Below are 21,393 nucleotides of genomic sequence, written 5' to 3' on the forward strand. Positions count from 1 at the left end.
CCTCACCTTTATACATTTCTCATTTGGAGTTGTGACGGCTTTATAAGAGTTAAAGTATATATGGGAATATCTCAGCAGGATCACTAACCCAGGTCTAGATATAATGTAAAGCATCACGCTACTAAGAAAGGCACCCTGATTCACTTTCAAACATCAGACTATTGACATAGCATGCAAGCATTTTACATCCACTGAAACTCTGGCCCTTACAGTGCCACTAGGTTCAAAACTATAGAATCAATCTGTCAAGGTCGCAGACTTAATTTTATTCATCTGCAAGTCAAAATGCCATGCAAGCAGCAATTAATGCTAAAAAGATCAGTTTCACCTGTCCTAACATAAATACAATACATTGACTTTGCAAGGTTGCTGGCTGTTGAAAAAGGAAATCAGGAAAAGGAAACCAATGCCTTTGAACACCAAGCCACTACTTGAATATATGTTCTCAAGTGTGTTCTAGCTCCTAACACCACAAAAGCTGAGGTTTGTGAGTAATCTTAACATCTGATACTGAAATACAAGCTGCCACAGCTGAATTGTCCATGTGGCATTTGGATACCAACCTGGATCATCGTTGTCTTCAAAGTCTTGCTCAGAGCTTGGAAAGTCGTCCTCCATTCTTGGGAAGTTCACTAGAACAACAAAATGGGAAGCACTGTTTGTTAAAAGAGCCCTTCTGCGGGCATCATTGTAAGACCAGAATAAAGTAATTGTTAAAATACTACAAGGCTCTTGCTCATGGAAGGAGGAGGAACTCTTTATCTTCTTCCCTTGGCCAAAGTCAATGAAGACTCTTGCACATTTGAAAGAGGGTTTTCACACTATGTCACATTTCATAACCACCAAATCACCAGCTTTTAAGAAGAAAAGAGAGTGAGTGAAAAGCAAAGAAACCAGACAACTTGAATAGCACTAAAATATTGTCACTGGTGCCTGCATAATGGCCATAATTCACTATTAACATGCTCATGGGTATTACCCTTACACCTTTGAATAGGATCTTAGTGCCTGTCATTACTTGCCAATAATGCTGGATCCATTTAGCACACACTCTACTTTTCATCTTTTCCCATATGTCTAACTGGATATAGAGCTTCAATGACCCAGTTCCTCTATGGGTTTCAGATAAATTAACAGCAATTTGAGGGATTTATGTATCTTCATTATATGTTTTAATGCAAAAGCTGGTTGAAATGTAGAGAGAGGCAAATGGGTGTCCATATCTAGGCCCTTATGTTAACATTTCCCTGATCCAAATTCCTTTTAGTGGTGATATTTCTTTCTATTGTTCAGCTCAGACCAAGGACTAGTAACCAAATGCACATATTATAAGCTGAACAGAAGTGAGTTATTTTCCTGTGCAGTCTTCCTATCATTTTCTCTGCGTACAGTTACCATGGCTCTTTTCCACTTTTCCAAAAGAAAATGTCTTTTCATTTCAATCTGCGAAGAGTTTTCAGAGCTGACTGTAACTTGGGGTACTCAACTGAGAAGGTGTCTTGAAGTGATCAAGAATGCAAAAAATCAGGGACTAGAAAGTGATAGAAGTCACACCTTGGAAGCAGTTGTGGCTGGAACCAAGATTACTTCATGTCTTGTGCCAAAATGGCAAGAAGGATTTAAAGAGTTTACTAACAAACAACTAAAACTAAAGATTGTAACTTGTACCTAAAAAGCCACATGCAAAGTAATTATTCAAAACCTTATAAAATAATATTTCCGCATATTTGCATGGATATTTAGGACTTGAAAAGGCCTCCTGAATTGTCAAATATACTTTTTTGCTACGCCAGCCAACTGTCTCAGGCAATCCATGCCAGTGACATTTCAAGGTTCACTTCCAGAGTGGGATCTCTGCCGAAAGGCACGCTGCCCCCACACCACCTGACCCCTGACAGCAGGGATCCTCTGCTGGTATTAATGATACCTTCTCATTCCTCAGGCAGAATTGTACCTGCACCCAAAGAATTAAGGCATTTCTTTGAATTTGCAAGTGAACCTGGCAACAGGAAGGCTCACAGCCCAACACTTGCCCCTCCTGCCAATGAGTTCTGCATTCAGTGAGTCAGGTAGTTAAGCTGACTCAAGGCTGCTGGTACCTTGTCGAAGAAACACAGGTGCACACTGCCTTCAGTAAATCCTCACTTCAGCAGCGAGTTCACATGATTTCTCAACAGTTCTCGAACTGACAGGCCCAGATGGCAACATCTTAGGGCTGGGAGAACTGCCTGAGGGCCTCTTGCAAACATTTAGAACCAAACATGTGGAAAAATACCTTGCAAAGCAGTTCATACGTGGAGACGTCTGAACTGCTAGTCACTCATTGGAAAACAAGCAGTGAGATTTGCCACCCGTGTCATCCACACAACCCTACAGAAACTGTATGTTGCTCAAAGATGAGCAGAGGTCGAAATTAGATGACAATCTGCCCAAGGAGTCCATGTGTGGAGAAAGTCTGTTGGAAGTAATTTCACATTCCATATTGTAACTGCTCTAAATTTTGTGTGAGAACAAGCTAGCAATTTGATCCTTTTGTAATTTCCCAGGGTAACCTTGAGGGAAAAGCAAGAAATAAAAAAGTATTGGTTAATCAACACTTTCAAAAGAACACCAGTTCTTCCAACCTGAAAGGAAGGAGCACTGGGAAAACTTGAAAAGAGAGAACATTTATACAAAAAGCCCAGTCCAGAATCTGTTTACTCTTCAAGTGATTTGCTCAATTCCCCATGCATTTAATACAACTCTTAAGTCCTGCTTAAATGATATCTTCCTACTTGCCCATTTTCCTTCCTCCTCAGGCCCTCATTCTTCTGTTCCCCACATGCCCTTTCATTGCTATTTGATTGTAAGTTATCATGCAGGGCTGTACACCCTCTAGAAAGCTTTAGAAAAATATAATTCGACTTTTCTTTCTCCATACTGGGGCTTCTCGAGTCATTAACTGAATCAGCTCAGGCTCTGTGGGTGTCTGTGGGGATTGAAGCTGGTGGTCTCAGTTCAGTTCCTAGTGGAGATGATTTAGAACCCAGCCCGTCACAGAATCTTGCCTGCTGTTTGTCATCAGTTGTGCTCCTTTGGGACAAGTCTCAGCAATACTGTAATAAGTGGAGCAGGCCACAGAAGGCCAAGTCCCTCAGAAAAGCCTTGCAAGCTTGTGGGCAGAATGGGAGAAACATGTTGTGGAAAGCTGCCTCCTTTAAAGGGCAGATTTCAGGCACAATTTGCCTTGTATTTTAAAAGGGACGAAATATTCTGGAGAAAGGTAGTCAAGAAAGTTAGCGGGAAACTGTAATTAAATATGAGGAATGATTTCTCCTGAGTGAAAGGCCATTTTAAAAGCCTGTGTGCCAAATGATGCCTGTGAGCACCTAGCCAGTCACGGCCAAAAGATGATATTAGCAATGATGCTGAAACAGCCGGATGCCAAGAAAGGCTGTTATCTGTTGGATCTGAGAGCACTGCCAGCTAAAAGGCTAATTTATGGGACCTGAAAAAAGAAAGATAAAATTCTAATCAGACAAGGGCTGATTTAAGTACCATATTTATATGAACTCACATGGAGGGAGAGCAGGAGAGAATTAGTATTTCCAGAGATTAAAGAGTTTCAGTGTACATCTGTTTTAAAATAGTAGCGGGGTGGGAGGGATTATGCCAGGGCCGATGAGTGGGGCAGGAGAGCAGACAAGGTTCTCTGGTGTCCTACAGACATACACATGCCTCTTGCAGGAAAGTTCTCCAAGCCTCCCCAAGGCAGCTCACCTCTGCAAAGCTGAGCTCAGCATGTCTTATGGCCTGGCACGTACTTCCCACCATCACAGGTGCCTGATGCCAGCCCTCCTGCACGGCTTGCAGCAGCACCACCACCTCTGGCAGAGACCTCCACATCAAGCCAGGAGCTATTGCTTTGGAGAAAACACCCAGCCCTGATTGCTGGAACCTGGACACATTCTTCCAAGGCAAATGACAACTCTCAAGAAAAAAAATGCTGTTTCTTTCTAGCCTGACTTTGTCAGGTGTAAGTCCAGGTACCAGGTGGTTCCTCCTGCCAAGTTGCTGGGGAGAGCTCAATCACTCTGGGGCAGAGCTCTATCACCTGGCATCCCTCTATATACACAGGCATTTGCAGATTATCCGTGGTGCCTTTTGGAGTCCTTCTGGATGAACAAAATGAGCCTCTCAGCAGGAGGTGCCTTTCCCAAACAATATATCAAACTTGCAGCAATTTCCAGATCTTATTCCTGCCTGCCTAGAGCCACTCTGGCACAGGATAGCCTGGGCTGGAGAGCACCCAGGACAGACTCCTACCATCCCTGTGCTGCTGCTCCCCATTTTCTGCAGGGGTCCACAAGCTCTGGGGCTGAAAGCGATGCACCAGGAGATGGGTGCTTTGTAAGCTCTGCTCCCTAGAGCCTTTCATTCCCAGTAATATCTGTGGCTGTGCCTGCTGGGACAAAAAACCAGAGTGTGTAGGAGGAAGAAAAACAAATTGCTGGTTTTGGGGAAATAAGCAGCACATGGCTGTTTCCCCACTGTGGAAAGGACTCGAGGGCAGCCAGCTACATGCTCACCCCTCTCTCCTGCTGCTACAACATCCCCCTTGGCCAGTGCTATCCTGCCCAATGAAGGGAGCGTGGGAGGTACACCGCTGCTTTGCTGCCAAACAAGTGCCCATGAGGATCTGAAACATTAAATGCAGCCAAAGCCAGGAAAATGGGGTCAGAAATTGCCATTTCCCAGTCTTGGCACAGAGAGACGGAGCTCCGGCTCTCATCCTTGCATTTCTCTTTGCTCATTCCCAGTCCTTTTCTCTCCACAGCAATAGTGTGACTCCAACACACATCATTTTGTTTTGACACAGCAGAGCAGCCGCCGTGGCCTCGCCTTGACACCGCTCTGCTTGGCGGCGGCGCAGCGCTGCTCCTCTGGCTGGGAGCCCCGGGGGCTGGGGGTGACACCTCCCACCCTCGGCAAGTGGAGAAGCACTTCCCAAAGCAGCAGCACAGGCTCCAGGCAAACACTCCCTCTGAATCCCCCACTGCTCTATTTCCAGCTGAAAATCCACCTCACTTCTCTCCTTCCCACTCCTCCAGAAACACAGGACTAATTTAGTTTACAGAAGGGATAAATCCTTGCCAAATTTCAAATTAAAACAGTGCTTTGGCTACAGTTGAGCATTAAAGAAAGCAAACAAGCTGCCACTCCCTGGCCCGGCCTCCCTCTGCAGTGCAGGAACCGCTGGACCTTATTCTCAGATTGCCTTGGGGCTGCTCTGGTGGTGGCCAACTGTGCACACCTCATTCCACCACAGAACCACTGTCAAACTGGGGGCATGGATGGACTCTTGCACTCCTTGGGTTCCCATATGAAGATAAGGTGGGAAGGTATGGCTGGGCAGGTGAAGACCCCCCACCAAATGCACTTGGAGCCAGCTGAGTGCTTGCTGTGGAGGTGGCTGTGAGCAGGCAGCTATTTCTAGCCCTGGTGCTGCCCTCCAACATGTGGCACCTGGCCCTGCTGCACACATGGCAGATGGCCAAGGTGGCTACCCAAAATGAGCACCCTGCCAAGCCCTCCCTGCTGCAGACACTTCTCCTGTTGACAGCCTGACCCCTTCTCCAGCCCTGCTTTTGCACCTCTGCTCAGCAGCAGCACCAGGCCAGGGAAGCAGAGGTGGTGGCATAGGTGTGTACGGCGTGACTGTGGCATTACACAGAGTAATCCTCTCACTCTCCCTCTCTTAGCTCTGGACTACCTGGGTAAGGAGCTGACACGCAGGTTCTGTGCTCTGTTCCGAGCTCTCCTACCCCAAACCGAGCAGCTCCTCGGCGCAAGGGCGGCACTGTGCCTCGCTGCCGCCACAAGGGCTCGGAGCTGGGGCAGAAGCTGGCAGCTCTGAGGCAGCCTGGTATGTTTATCACCCTCCCCGGTGTTGCTGTTTGTTTTTACAGTGCAGTGGCTAACGACACGATTCCTCAAACTGGCAGTCACGCCTGCAGTCTCTGCTCGGAGCCGCCAAGGCCACTGATGGAGGAGCTGTGGCGGGAAGCCAAACGGCTGTCCAAGCTCGCCTCGGGGCCTCGCCTGCTGTCTGCACGCCTCACTCTGCCGCCCTGGCACGGGGTGAGCGGGGGCTGGCCTGGTAAAGTCAGTAGGTTTTCACAGGGTTTCTTAAGGGGCAGAAATCCAAACATAGCCCCACGCACAGCCTGGTTTCTACCTCGTTCCCTTGCATGCAGCAGCAGAGGCATTTCCACCAGGCCAGGAAAAGCCAACCTCACTCCCACAGCCCCGAGGGCAGGCAGCTCTGGGGTGCCTGTGCCAAGTGTCATCCTGCAGGTGCCTGCCCTGGCAGGAGGCTGACCCGACCGTGTGGCCAGTCCCTCGCCTGTGAATGAGCTTTGCAGCTTGCCTGCCCGATCAGCCGTCTCGGGCACGCTGACATTGCCAAGGCACAGCACAGCCTTTCCCACGGTGCCTTCGCTTTGCCATGTCAGTGCTCCCTCTCTCACATCCCCATTAGGCGCTGGCTTTGCCCCAGTGCTCACTGAGAGTGCCCATGGGCTCCCTTCTGCTCCTTCAACACAACACCAACTGTAGAGATAAGATAAAAAGATTGACACCATCACAGCACATACCACCATGGAGCCACGCCCGAAGCCTCCCCTTGACACACAGGACTCAATGCTGTTCCCTGAAAAATAGAGCCCCCACTGCTCCCCCAAAAAGTTTTCCTCTTTTTTTTTTTTAAGTAGACACTTAAATGCCTGAAGATACTGGCAGAAGAGTTTGCATCAAAATCACACTAAACTGTATTTATGTCCTTAAACAAAGCATGCTAATTTTAGCTGCTTTCTTCCCTAGGATGTGCTGCAGCCTGAGCAGCACCCAACTCTCCGGCCAATCTGTCTGTGGCGCACGTACAGAATAATTAATCCTGAACGATTTCTCCTTTTTCGTCTGTTTACTTAACAGAATTTTTTTCTTCCTTGTTGGGAAGCCATCAGTCAATCTCTCACTCCCTGTTTTTCACATGTGCATATTTGTTTTGAATTTTGCTTGAACAGTCGCTGAAGTGTACAAAATGCAAATTACAAGTGTAATTTGCTTTGCTGTACAATTACAGAAAAAAAAAAAAAGCCCTCTCCCAAAAAAGCAGCATGGGTCCTCAGCTTTGCTTGTGTTTGAATAGCCAGTGTGAAGGAATCACATTTGAATTATTTTTTTGTTGATGGCCTGAATTCCTAGTAAAGTCAGGAAGTTTCACTGCAAAGCTGAGCTATATGCCAGGGTAAAGAATATGAGAGAAGGAAAATAAATGAAGGAGGGAAGGAAAAACCTCTCAAACTGGCAGAAAAATATATTTCACATGAAATGTGATGCTGCTGACTCTGCTGAAGGGGTGAAAGGTGCACCTAGGGAAGCTGGGAAGCAGAACTGCTGCAGCAGAGGTCCCTGTAAGAAGTTGGGAGGACTCAGGTGGAGGGAAAGCAGCGGACATACACCTATCCAAACACTCAGAGCTGTGGCAGCCAGGCCACTCCCATACAGGTCCCCTGCACAATCTGACACACAGAGGGATTGCACAGAAGAGGAAAGCATTACTGTTTTCATTATTAATTTTGGTAATGGCTTACCCGTTTTTTGCTGAGCTCAGGGCCAGGGTGAGCTCAGCTGAGCTGGCAGCCAGGCCAGCCCCAGGGGCCCTGGAAAGTCGGATGTCCTGTCTCCAGGGGCCCCACTGGAGAAATTCTGCATAATCACACTGAGCAATTTAGCACTTAGGCAACGCTGGTGAAATCCCCAAACAATCCCAAGAGTCAGTCCAGCCTCCCAAAACTCCCATGAGGACTGGTTACAAATGTAATGGATCTAAAAGCTGCTCTTAATGGCTCGATCCTGAGTGCAGCGAGGCAGGGAGCACACAGCAGCTGTGCTGCTGGGAGCTGGGTCTGCACGCAGCAAGAACTGGAGCTTCACTTGGCTAAAAGGAATAGCCCTGATGCTCCAAAGAATTTTGAAACTCTGCTTTGCTTCAACCAACAGCATTCTCACTAGCAAAGAAAGAAGAAAGAAAGAAAAACCCCAGATATTTGTATAAAAATATCATTATTTTATTACATTCCACACAATACATCTTCAAAGAATTTCAAATTTCCACAAGATATTTTTCACACACAGGCAACTGGGCAACGCTGGGGATGTCAGGGCTCAAGGAGCAGGGGAGAACTGGGAGTAAAAATCTTGAAGTGACCTTCTGTTTTGTCTTTGGTGATTTTGGTTTGAAAAACAGGGTGCCTCATTCTCCTCTCTGACACATCAATGCACATTTGCTAAGCATGTGGGGTGAACCTGGTCAAAGTGAGAATCATCTGAACTAGGGAGACTGAACTGACTTTGGAAACGGGACAATATCATCTGCACACATGGCTTGGGCTGACCTGAAAATGCAGCAAGCCCGTGCCAGTATTTCACATCTGTTTTAATTTGCAGCTGACTGAGGGGGATGGGATTCCACATCCCAAACCAGATGCACTGCAACAGCAGTGCTGTGTGATGGGGAGGCTCATGGTGAAAGTACCCTGGCCCTGGAAGCCCCTCTCCAGGGACCTTTCAATGGCGCTGCCTTCCAGGTGGCAGGAGCTTCCCAGGTCCATTCTGGTCCTGTGGGACAGGTATGTCCCTGCTGCTCTCAAAACTCTTGTGGGAGCCAGGCTCATGTGCAGTGGAGCCCTGAGCACCCACCACACCTCATGTGCTCACTATGGCACATCAACCTGGGCTTTTCTGCACTCCCTGCTCGTTTTACACACTTGCTGCTGCAGCTGAGAGGATCCCACTGAAATCTGCTGTGAAACCAGCATGGGGAACTGAAACTGGCTGCATGAATTAAGGCAAGGAGGGGGATAGAGTGACACCCCCATCAACAGACATCCCGTGGGGATAGGGTCATGCTGCAACAGGGGCCAATACCACTTCATCACAGTTTGTATTCCTACTTTTTTTCCCAGAACAAAAGGCAGGGAAGTTAACAGAGCTGCTCATCTTGATTCATTTTATGCAATATTAACGGGCAAAGGAGGGATGGGCACTAGCAAGTTTAGAAGGGGGGACGGAATCTGATCACTCATTACAGATGGACACAAACAAGATGGAGAACACCTTGCTCACTGGAGGTACTTTTTGCCTGCAAACAGATTAGGGTTAACAATTCAAACCACTTTTGCATGTCATCATTCAGTAATTTATATAAGGCATTTCCACTACAATACGCTGGGCCATTCAACAGTCGGAGGCTGTGGAGGCTCCTCCTCGCCTCCCCAGTTAAAGCAGCAGCAACAGCTGGGCCCCCCAGGCGCACTGCCTGGGCTTGGCTTGCTAGATGTTACTGGCGCTCTAAGAAGCAGAACATTAGCAAACGCAAAACTGACATTCTAGAAAGTCAACGGGCAATTTTTATGATTCAGCAGCTATGGATTGAGCAGAAGGAAAAAAAACCAAACCCAGAAAGGGGAACTACACTTGTCCCTTCAACATTTCTAGCAGAAAGACAAGGAGGAGCCCTCTCCCCCTTCCCCATGTAAAAGCAAAACCGTCAGCACCCAGAGGATACTTATAAATAAATAAACTTCAATTCTCAAGAAACTACAGTATTTAGCATCCACTAAGACCTGCTGAAGTCTACGTGTTACCCTAAGGCTGGCTTTAACAGATACAAACAAAACATTCATTATGAGCTTCTCTGATATAAGGCAACTTTAAATAGATTCACTTGCAGGTGGGGGAAGAGGAGGACTTCCCCTCCCTCTTCCAAACAATGGCTGTGTTATCATGTTGGCTGCAGAAAGAATAAAACTGAGAGATCTTACATTTTTAACATCTATGGACCTCTCTGGATTCTTCTAGCCATCTGAGGTGGACATTCCTACTGTCCAGCCTGGCCTCTTCTCAATTTGCACCCAAGACATTAACACTATCAAACAAGAAACCCAGCCAAAGCTAGATAAGGCAACAAAAAAGCATTGCTCTCTTCCCCAGGTAAACAAATCAGGGCATTCACCATAAACACGTCCCAGACCTTCCAGGGAGGAGGTGGGAAGGAGGGAAAATTAACAACAACAACAAAAACAAAAATAAAAGCATTCTCTGTGCAAGTAGAAGCAACAACAAGCAAATTAAAAAGGGGTTGTTTCTAAATATACATTCAGTCAGTCAGACTCACAGTCCCATGCACACTCAGGTTTAGCACACATGCACACGAGCCTCACACACGAGCTTCCAGGCTCACCATTGGGTTCCCTTGCAGGTTGCCTACTGGGAGGAGAAAAAAAACCCCAAAACCCAAAGAAGCCGACCAATAAAAAAAAAAAGAAATTACTCCCCAAACAAACACAACAAAACAAAATAACCCCCCACCTGACACCCCAAGTATCCTTGAAAAGTAATAGAAAGGGAGCATTCACTTCTGAAGTGAAGGGGTGGTGTGTCTCTTCTGGCGATCCAAGATGCAGCATTAGTTTAGAGTTTGTAAAAGATTCAGGGGAGGGCTGGGGGACAGAGAAGGGATGGAGATATCTAAGAGTTCACACGTATGCTAGGTAAGGAAAAAAGTGCAAAACTGAGGCAACGTATTTGAAGTCTTAGTTTTTGTCTGTCTGTTTTGTGTTTTGTTTGCTTTCTCGTTCCTGTTCGGCTCTCAGCAGCGCAAGCTGGGGTCTTGCTCTAGTTTTATGGTTAGGGTGGGCTCCACGGCCACAGGGGCCCCGTTGGCATAGTGGGAGGTTTTGTAGGTGATGGAGTGATCACTCTTCTTGGCCGCATAGCGGAACCGGTGGTAGTGGAGCACAAGGGCCAGCGCGACGGAGACCAGCACCACAACAGCACCTCCGGCGGCAATAACGTAATACCAGTAGGCTGGGATGGGCTGCACTGACACCGTGTCCACTGTGGGCTCGGTCCCTGGCAGGAGGGTTGCCCCTGGGGAGGAGACACAGAACAGGGTTGCTAGGTGGGAGGCATGCAGACGCACAAAAAGAAACACACATGCTTTCAAGAGTACAGCACGGAGCAACACGAGGTCCCACAGCCACCTCCAGATACAGGGTGTGCTCCTAGGGGAGGGCACAGCCTGGCATTTGCTGAGCATATTCAAGGGCCTTTCTCTTCCCATTTAATTAATCAGGCTGCCTGGATCGCAACACAAATTCCATATGAACTATTATTACTGTTATTTCTGGCATCAACAAATGTTTTTTTTTCCTTATTTATTTTGGTCATCTCCAGATCAGCCACCTGGTTTTGTATCCACATGGCAGATGTTGTCAAGCAGTGACAAAACACATCACACTCATAATTGGAAGAAAATCATAATCTCAGATGGCTGAGGAAGTTACCACAGGAGACTGGGAAAGAGATTACAGGGAGAAGCATTTGTCATTTTTTCTGAAAAGACAGAGAAGAAATTCTCTGTCTGAAAGTGCTCTGCACGCAGGTCTAGTCTCACTAGGTGCCTCATTCACAGACCTACACAGATTTTCTCACAACTTGAAGTGAGAAGGGATGGTTATAATTATTTACAGAGCATGGGCTGCAAAAGTCAACCCAATATTCAGACAAGAAACTCGTGTTCTCTGCAGCTTCATCAAGCCACGACTGAATTCATGCTGATAAAACAACACCCCTCGGGAGGGCTGGAAAAGCACCTGCCTCCCCTGAACTAATGGGCAGGCAGTGCTCAGACTCAGCCCAGCGATGGTGAGCCCTTCCTACCCTTGCAGCTGTCGTGTTGCAGGGCACGGCCGGTGGGCTGCTGTGCTGACTGGGTCACACCGGGACAGCCCCACAAACCTGTGCTGCTCACCGGGAAAGCTCCGCACACCTGCGCTGCTAAAGGGACAGCCCAACATACCTGCACTGCTAAGGGACAGCCCTGCACACCTGCACTGCTCACCAGGACAGCCCCACATACCCGCACTGCTCACCAGGACAGCCCCACATACCCGCACTGCTCGGGCGGGCTCACAGAGCCCGTGCACACCTACGCTGCCGCACCCGGGCTCTGTGCGTGCCCACGGCAGAACCGCTCTGCGCTGCTCCTGTGCTCGCTGCTCTCACCTCCCCAGCAACACTCTGGGGGCGAGCTCTAAATAACTAGGGATGGATGTATTTTTGCACCACGTTTATTTACTGGTTACTTCGAGGGGGCTGGAGTCCCCAGGGAAACTCTCAGGAGGGTTTGCTCTGCTGAGAGACACATTGACCCCACTCCTGTGCTCACCCTCTCCTCCTGCCCCTGGCTGGCTGCTGGGGGCAGTCCCCTGACTCGGTGCTGGCAAGCAGAACTTTGTGGGCTCCTGCATTTGGTGTCAGCACATTGTTGAGCTCTATGCTAAAACTAAACTCCAGCTCGGTTTCCTGAGCAGACTTGAAGGGGAAAATACAAAACAGTGCGGGATGCACTCAGCTTTGCTAGCAGCAAGGGCATCTTGCAGCACAGCCTCTGCCCTCCCCTACAAACACTGCCTAACAGCAGAGTCACTGGCTGGAAATTTGGGATGGCGACAGCTTTGCTGCTAGTGACACAGGACATGAAGCAAAATGATGGTTCCTTTGCCACTCACAAGGCTTTTCTCCCGCCCCCATTCCCCAAAACCTGGGCACTGGGACTAAAACCAAGAATGAACACTGCACCCAGATGAATAGCTACAACAACAACAACAACAACAAACCCCTCAAAAGCTAGGAAAAAACCACACAAGCAAGACAAATCCTGTTTTTACAGAGCAGGAGGCTGGGAACCACCCACATATTTGTCATGGTAGGCAAGAAATTCAGACATCTCAGGAGAAGCCTAACTGCCAGATATGCTGCTCTCACCCTGTCTCACCCCAGCTGCCCCTCACTGTCAGGAAAGGGGGTGGCCCTGTCCCTCCTGCCCCCCAACAGTGCCTACAGAAGGGGGATACTGTATGTTGAGGATGGCAAAGGTAGGGAGCAGGCAGCTCTCTGACCTCCTTCCTGAACTCCACTGGCCATGCTGGTGCAGGGGAATGAAAGCAGCACATCCCTGCACCTCCTCAAGCAGCTGTTGCCCCTCACCTGTCTGCATGAGTGTGGCAGCATGGGACATCCCATGGGGGCTGCCACCAGCTCCTGGTGAGGCTGAGCATGTTCAGCTGCCTTGAGCCTCACTGATAACACCCCCCTGTCCCCCTGCACACATCCAGCTGGCCAAGCTGGCCCAGACCCCAGTGTGACCCACCACCATCCCCAATGGATCAGCAACACCTCTCCCGAGCCTGACAGCACGGGGTGCAGGGCTGACTCCCAGGGATATCGTGGGGGTGTGCTCACTGTGTAGAGGCCACTTGTGTTTACACTTGGTGACAGTCTCTGCTTACATAGCACCTTGTTCCAGCGAGAGATTTACAGACAAACAGCCTCTCACACCGCTGATAGGCACCAGGTCCCTTGGTGGAAGCTGGGATGGGGAGAGGGGCAGGTGTCGGGGGTGACAACAGCTCCTGAGTCTCAAGAGAGTGGGAGGAAGGCTTCCCCCTGATGGCTGCACATTGCCCAAGGGAAGGCTGAGTGTACAAAGGGTGTGTCTGGCCAGAGAGGAGCATATGCCATAGTGCCCAGCCTGCAGCCCCTGCTCTTCCCCATGCACCTCTACCCTCTGCCTGCCTGGGAGTGGAGGGAAGCAGTATGGTGTACTGCAGATGATCCTGCTTGTGGAAAAGATCCCTGGGGGAACTCAAGCTGGCTGCAGCTTCAGAACAGCCTTGGCTTGGCCCTGACCCACTCCAGATGTCCCAGCCAGGGCTTCAAGCATGAGGGGTGGTGCAGAGCCCTTCCTCAGTCCCCATTTCCGCACCACATGGTCCTGCTGAGGAGATAGCAGAAGTCTGGAGAGTTCATTTAGCAACTGAAGTCATTAAGGAATCACACCCAGTTGTCTCTAAGCCCTAACGAAGCCAATTCCCAACATTAATGATTGTTCTTCCTTACACTGCCAGCCACTAAATATAGCTGCCCATCCACTCAGCACACAGAGCTGATGTTATCTGGTCTGTTTTTACTGGCTCTGCTGCTCTCTGGAAGTTTTCTGTTATATCAGTGGAAAAGTTCACTGCTCAGGGAGATGGAAAAAAAAAATCCATCTTCTTAACTTAATAATTTTTCCACTCCCCTTTGCCTTCTGCCACACACACACTTGCCCTTCCTCATTTATTCACTAGTGCTCTCGTCTTAATAAAGAACTGCCTCCTGCTGTTGCTGTCAAGCTTGTGGCTGCTGTGTTTATGGCACAGCTTGGAACACCAGTCAGTGGAAACCTGATTTAATCCCTACAGGATGGATATATGGCTGTGCTGCTGGTGCTCACACCTCCAACCTGGCCAGGTACTGCCCCATTCTCTTTTCAATAGGGAACACTCCATAGGGACTAGTTTAGGAGAATCAAAACCCAAAGAAGGAAAAGCAATAGTCATCTGGGGAAAAAAAAGGATAAAATCCTTTCTAGAAAGCTGCCTAGAAGGCTGCCTGCCTTGCTCTGCCACTGCCGTGTCACAGCTCATATTCCTTCCTGAAATCACTGACATTAACTGCTGTGGACAAGCAACACAGCTGGACTTTTCATAGATGACACAGATGAAAGCAAGTTTTACACTCATCTAATCTGAATGCCACAAAACCAGTGTCAGTCTCAACTGCATAACTAGCTACCTGTCATTGCTCCAGGGAGATATCTCTATTTTGATTTCAGGATACCCACAGGGAGAGAGTCCCAAAGGCAAATTCTCCCCATGGTTTTTCTCCATTGTTTTTCTCCATGCATTCTTTGGAAAGTATCTCTTATTTTTAGCCTGGTATTTATCTAATTCCTTGCTTCCAGACACTTGTATCCTTTCTTTAAGGGTGGAATACATCAATGCTCAAATGCAGTACAGTTGAAGCACACTTTCCTGGTCCTGTAAGCTTCCGACCCACTAGGTGAAACATATTCCACCTACACAAATTCTCTTCTTATTATTTGCTTTGTGATCCTGAAGCCTGTAAGGTGCATATTTTCAGCTTTGCTCCCAAGCCAGGAGAGGAAGGATTTGCTATTATTTTTAATGGCGTCTGAGTTTTTCAGCTCATCATGTAATTGCAGGAGTGGGGGCTGTAGAACATCTCAGTAATTTGTGCATAGTTTTTCCTCTCCAGCTACATTTTTTTCTTCAGCTAGGGACTTCTTTCCCTCATTTTACCCTCTTCTTCTGTTGGGTATGTCTGTCTCTCCCCCATTTTAATTGTTATCATGTAATTGCCTCTAGTCTTCACTTCATCTTTTCCCTCTATTTGCTCTTTCCCAGGTCACTCCATCTCTCTGTGCCATCTATTCCTTCCTGTCAGGGAAACCTTTTCAACCTTTTGCTGCAATTGCAATTGCTCCCCTGTTAAGACGGATGCTAGGATGTCCTTGAGGGATCCAGGAATGGGCAGGAGCCATTGGGAAGCTGACAAGTTCCAGTGGGAAGGGGAGGTGTGCCTGTAACAGCACCTGCCTGTGGTGCTCAAGGACCTCACTGTTTCTCCCCCAGCCAGTGTGCCCTGGGGAATACAATGGGGAAGTGGAGGCACTCAGGCAGCAGGGCTGAGGGGAAGGGGAAGACAAAATCTATGAATTAGCAGGACTTTAGGATAGACTTTAGAACAGAATGTGAGGACCCAGAAAGAGGTTCAAACTGTAACAAGGCCCAAAAGACAAGGATGGTGTTTACAAAATAGATACCAGACCAGGCCTAGGAGAATGTAGAAGCAATGGTGAAGTCATGAATGGTTGTGAAACTTTAACTGTCACCTGAGAATACTGCAGCAGCTTTTCAGTAACACACAAGCCTGAATATCAGATAAATAAGCAGCCTACAAACAAGCAGAACTAAATTCCTGGTTGTTGCAGTACGGGTGTGACTGTAGAACATGGTGTTAGACCCTGCACTTGTCCCTCACGTTGGTTACACTCCACAGCCTGAATTCCCAGGGGCAGAGTTGTGCATTTGACTTCATTCTCAGCACCTCCTTTGCCTTCACTGCCACAGCTCCCAATGCAGCACCCAGGAGAGACAGCTCTGCCCACACAGAAATGCAGCTGCTTCTAGGGCAGAGTCCAGCCATATCTACAGCCCACCAGCACAGCAGGGGATGGAAAGAGTACACACATCATGTCCCAGAGAAAGCAAAGGGCATGTTGATTGAATTGACAAAACAACTCTCAAAATTTAGGGGATCTCCAAGATAGTTCTTTATCAGAACACAACCGCCAGACACATTTCTGAAGAGGTAGGCAAGAAAACAAAATCCATATTTAAAAAACAGGTAAACCCCTCAGACTAAATTGATGTCTGCAAAAGTCGATAGTTTCTCCCACCCCAGAGCAAGACAAACAGCATCCACTCAGAAAAGAGAGGCATTTTTTTGGAATTCCTCACCTTTTCTCCTACCCTGCAGGTTTGATCAGAGAAATGTTGGTTTCTATTCTCCAGGCTAGCATTAAGCTGTTAAATACACCATTTTCACCTTGTTTTCCTTTTATTCACTGTCACCTTCAGAGTTTCTCATGGCACTTTGCTTTCTCACTTACAATCTCCCAACTCCCTTCCCCTCCAAGCAGACTGGCCCCACCCTCCTTTGCCAGCACTGAACACCGACACTGCTGGAGTATCTACGAACTAGAGAACCACCTTCCCTCACAATAAGGTGAATTACTGCCACCAGACTTCACTTTTAACTGGCTACTCTTTTTTTTTTCTCCATTTAAGTGAGTTGAAAACTACTCTTTACTCCTCAGCCTTCCCATTTTAGGCTTAGCTGCTTTTCAGGAGCTAAGTGCTTCTCGTGGTGGCAGGTTTCCTAACGCTATTCAGTCCCAAAGCAGGGGACTTGCCTGCTTGCCTGTTCCCTGTCACCTAGCAGAAGTCAGAGGATGCCATCTCCTGCTGCTGTGGTGGGGGAGGTTTAGTACACACTTGCCGTTTCAGCGCTGAGAACATTTGCTGTTTGTACAAGCACACACATTGCTTTCCTTCGATGTAAAAGCCCATGCCAGCAGAACAAAACCACCGAGAGAAGTGCAGTTTTACCTGGAAAGTAGGAGTTCTCACCTGGGAAAGCTGTGATGGGCTCTGCAGAGGAAAAAAAAAAGCTTGTATTAGAGAGGGGAGCATTACACAGCAAGCCTCCAGTGCGTGTCCCCATGGATTTGCAGAGGCCAAGCGGAGCAGGCGTGTGGCTGTGCCCCACAGGAGCTGGGAACAGCACGGGGAGCCAGCCAACCTCAGCCAGGACCACGAGAAACCCGCCCCAGCTGGGGCCAAACAGACACAAAAAGCTTCACTCAAACAAACTTCAGAGAAAAACTGAGGTTGAGGGTCATTTGGATTCAGCGTGGCTGGCCTGAGTCATCCAATGAAAAAGCCTCACCTGGCCCAGTGATGAAACCCTGAAACCCCCTAAATTTCCAGAAGTGGTTTTGGTTTCTGGCTCAACTCTGCCACTGTTACTCACATGGGAATTTTGTTAGTTCTGGGCAGCGGTGCCCTGCTCCTCTCTGTCTCACAGTGACAAGAAACAAAGGCAAGTGATATTTTTCCTTCTTTCAAGATACTTTGAAGATGTAATCTATTACAAATTACTGGATCTGAAAAGCAATAATCGGTACTTACTACTGATTACTTTCTTGCAGAAGTAATAGACTTCTGATTATTTTTAGATTACTTCTGCATTATGCCTGTGAGTCACAGAAGCAGACTCTGGCTCTACTGAGTGCTATGAAATCATCACTCGGGTTCAAAATGCGAATGACACATTTGTCAAAGGAAAAAATTATTGTGACTTATTAGCATTCTTTCATGCTAAAAAGGAATCAGATTACTTCCAAGAATTATGTTTGAAAAAAACAGTAGCCTGTGCTGGAGTCAGCTATTCTAATGGCTCTGAAAGAAAAAGAGCAGCATGGTATTGCTACTGTTTCATTATTATTTTGGTGATATTGGAAATGACCCCTAAGTTATGTTAAAGTTTGCAGTGGGAGCCCTTGGGTGGAAATGATCTGAAACAAACAATCCTTACGGGTTTTAAGATCCACATTCAAATTCCTAAACTGGGTAAAATAATTTTGTGTAGCAGTTCAGTGTGGTTTTTGGGGTGAAAATGCTTGAAACTTTGTAATTTATTAATTCTTTTGTTTTTGAAATATTAAGCTTTAGGTTCATGAGGCCCAAGATACAATAAGACTGGAGCTAGGTGAATTGCTGAGCTCCAAAGTAGTTAGATAGGAAATACTATTAGTGTTAATCATGGCTCTTGCTTCTCTTTAATGCCATAGAAGGCAAGAGATTAAAACACCACTGTCAAGCCTTAAATACCGGGAATTTGACATCTGAAGTATTAGCTCCTTTAGCAGATGGGAGACCAGCAGAGTTCAAAGCATCAAAGAAACGGGGACTGACAGTGCTTAAGAGCCTCTCTGGGGCAGTCCTAGCCCTCTGCTTTATTATCAGTGCTGGTTCCTGCACCATCTTCACCCTCACCTGCCTGCATAGGGGCCAAGCAATGTAACCAGCTCTTCCCAAGCACGATTTGTCTGGTGCTTCCTCCCCTGAGAAACACCCCTTGGAAGAGTGGTTGTCCTGCTTGGGTTCAGAGCACTGGGGGGGTGAGGAGAGCAGTTTCACTGAATGGGGCCTTTCAAAGCCCAAAAGGGAGAGAGGCTCTTCTGCGCTTTTTCCAATGGCTTCAGGATGGGTCAGACACTTCCTCGTGGGACATGCTTCTCCCAGGTCATGCAGAAGAGCAGGACCTCGTTGCTCTGGGCAGCTCTCAGCACAGATCCCACTAATGAAATACTGCTGGTCCCAAGCTCAACTGGGATACTTCTGAGTCCACACCCAAGCTAGATGACAGCCAGAGCCATCAGTGTGACTGCACGGGTGTGCCAGCGAGAGGAAAAGTGCAGGGCAATGACTCCACCAGCAAACTGCTCAAGCACACTTATTTTGCTCCTTTTTTTCCCCCCAAGTCCTCTCTGTTTTTACCTGGTTTTTGGCCTGGTTTGGGAAACTGAATTCTAGGGCAAAAATTTCTTTTGTTATTCTGTTAACATTGCTGTAAAACCTGCTGTTTTTTTTTTTCTTTTTCTTATTAGAGAAGACTCCTTTTGAACTCGTGGGCCCCTCTAAGTGCTTAATACTGACTGACAGCTGGCTTCTTTTGTTCAGCACTTTCCTTTTAAATTTGGTGTATGCCCTTATCACATAGAATAGTCCTCAGTAACCCTCAGCTGCTCTTTCAGCTTTGCGTGGCAGAGACATGTGCTTCCTTCTCCTCACACCAACGCAGGCAGAGCCCCATCCCCAGAGGCTGAGTCGCCCTCATTTCTTTCCCGGGCAATGAAAGTCCCAGCTGAGATCCAGAAACTTCTGGTAACTCAGCCAGGGGAGAGGGGGAGCCAAGCCAAGGCTCTCCAGGCCGAGCTGCCCCTCCCTCCCTGCCCCCGTGGGGGGATGCAGCACGTACCCATGCAGTTCTCCAGCGGGATGTCAGTGCCGAGCCGGATGTCATCCAGGGCCAGCTCTCCCGCGTGGCCTCTGCGGATAAATCCCTCAAACACGATCTGTGGGAAATTGGGACAGAAATGTCAATGCTAAGCTGGGAAGCAGAGAGTGGCTGCTGCTCCCAAAGGAAAGGGTGGGAGATTGCTTCTGTCTTTCCCTGCAGAGCTGTGGATCACCTGGCACTAGTCCTGCTTCCTTGCCCTGCCTCTGCCACCCCTTTTCCAGGGAAAACTGCAGTCCTGCAAGGACAGGTTCAACAGAGAGATCTTTGCCTGGCCTAGCAGCACTTGGCTTGCAACTTGTTGAGTTAAATGCCTCTCATAACAAATAAAGACTCAGTGAGCTCCCCTAGCTCTTGGACAAATGGTGCAAATAGCATAACTGAGTTACTGCAGCAGCAGCTTTGGCCCATGGTATTCACTGAGCTATGATCACAAAAAGGAAGGGAAGGACACAAAATGCACAGCTACATTAACTGTAAATGCTGTTCCCATCAACATTACATAAGAAGCATTGAAATGTCAGGGGAGAAGGGTCAGCTTATTCCTACTTAATCACAGGCAAAATATATTTACAAAAATAAGCAGAGTCGTTAGCTGTAAGAACTGCTGAGTGGAGACACTTGCAATATTTACATAATGACGCCATTATTCAGCTAATGCTGGTATATTCACGTTTAGCACACAAAGTAGTCAGCCACTGCCCATCATTTTTATCTGTAGGCATATTGTGTTTTCTGGTATTTTATTAAAAAGCAAACCCATACAAACTAGTCAGACAGCTCCAGTGCAAAGCTTTTGCTTTATATCTGCCTGCCTACTCTGAAGGCATTGGAATAGGCTGCCAAAGGAAGTGATGGAATACCATCTCTGGAAGTGTTCAAAGGGCATGTGGATGTGGCACTTGTGGATATGGTTTAGTGCTGCACCTGATGATGCTGGGTTAATGACTGGACTTGATGATCCTGGTGATACTAGGATTCCAAGGGTCCAAATAATTTCTTAGAGTTATGTACTTCACAAACCTCCTCTCCCTACATTAGGTGCCCCCTTTCACCTAGGGTGCCTGGGATCCATGCCTGCCTGCCAGGACACCTCCCTGAAAGGCTGGGCATCTGACTGGAACGTCTGGGCTGTGGGTTCCAAGCTTGGGCTGTCAACCCACGTGGGAGGCAGCAGTTTGGAGGTCAGTGGCTTAACAGCAGAAGTTCCCTGGGTCAGGGTAAGAGATGGGAGCTGGCTGGAGCAAGGCTCTCTCCCCACCAGGGTGGTCACTAAAGTGCTGCCTCAAGCCTGGGAGTCCATATTTCCTCCTGCCTTGGAGGGTGCTGGATGCTGTGCTGATGCTCATTAACAAGTGACAACAGTAGTGCTGTCTCCCTGGCAAACAGCACACTGCCCAAAAGGGGCAACCACTCTAAAGACACTCCTGGAAGCAGCAGCCTCTCCACAGGGTGCTGGTACAGCTGTGCAGAGGGGCTCAGGTGGCTGTGGCAAGGCAGTACAGTTCCTTTCCTCCCTCCAGCCCATCCCTTCTCTTCCACTGATCTCCTGACAATGGGACAGGGCCTTGATCCCACAGCCCTGCACCCAGCCCTCTGATCTAGGCTAAGGTAGCAGAGAAGAGGATTCAAAACAAGCCTGCATTCCCTCTTCCTTCTCCTATGTCAACACTTGCAGCTGAGGCTGGAGAATGGCTGTTTGCTGCCCACCCTAAAGAACTGGCTGGGCTCCCTCCGAGCTTCCCACTTCTCCTGGCTGCTGGGTTTGCTCCCTGGAGCTGCACATCTGCCTCTGGT

At 48.1% G+C, this 21,393-nt stretch overlaps 1 protein-coding gene across 5 annotated transcripts in view; it reads right to left on the minus strand.

Annotated features, from left to right (window-relative positions):
- The window catches only part of NRP2 (neuropilin 2), an 88,613-nt gene that overhangs the window by 3,523 nt on the left and 63,697 nt on the right, over positions 1-21,393 (minus strand). For 3 of the 5 annotated variants that reach the window (XM_033064385.2, XM_033064382.2, XM_033064383.2), the window contains exons 14-16: positions 19,558-19,654; positions 17,145-17,165; positions 564-632 (exon numbers count right to left, since the gene is read on the minus strand). In XM_033064385.2, coding sequence (XP_032920276.1) covers positions 564-632; positions 17,145-17,165; positions 19,558-19,654 — 187 coding nt within the window. Of the gene's footprint in view, positions 1-563; positions 633-8,087; positions 10,975-17,123; positions 17,166-19,557; positions 19,655-21,393 lie in introns of those variants that run through there. The other 2 variants (XM_033064387.1, XM_033064386.1) reach the window with 2 other exon arrangements.

The sequence above is a fragment of the Catharus ustulatus genome, chromosome 7 (assembly GCF_009819885.2).
Source record: "Catharus ustulatus isolate bCatUst1 chromosome 7, bCatUst1.pri.v2, whole genome shotgun sequence".
Lineage (NCBI taxonomy): Eukaryota > Metazoa > Chordata > Aves > Passeriformes > Turdidae > Catharus > Catharus ustulatus.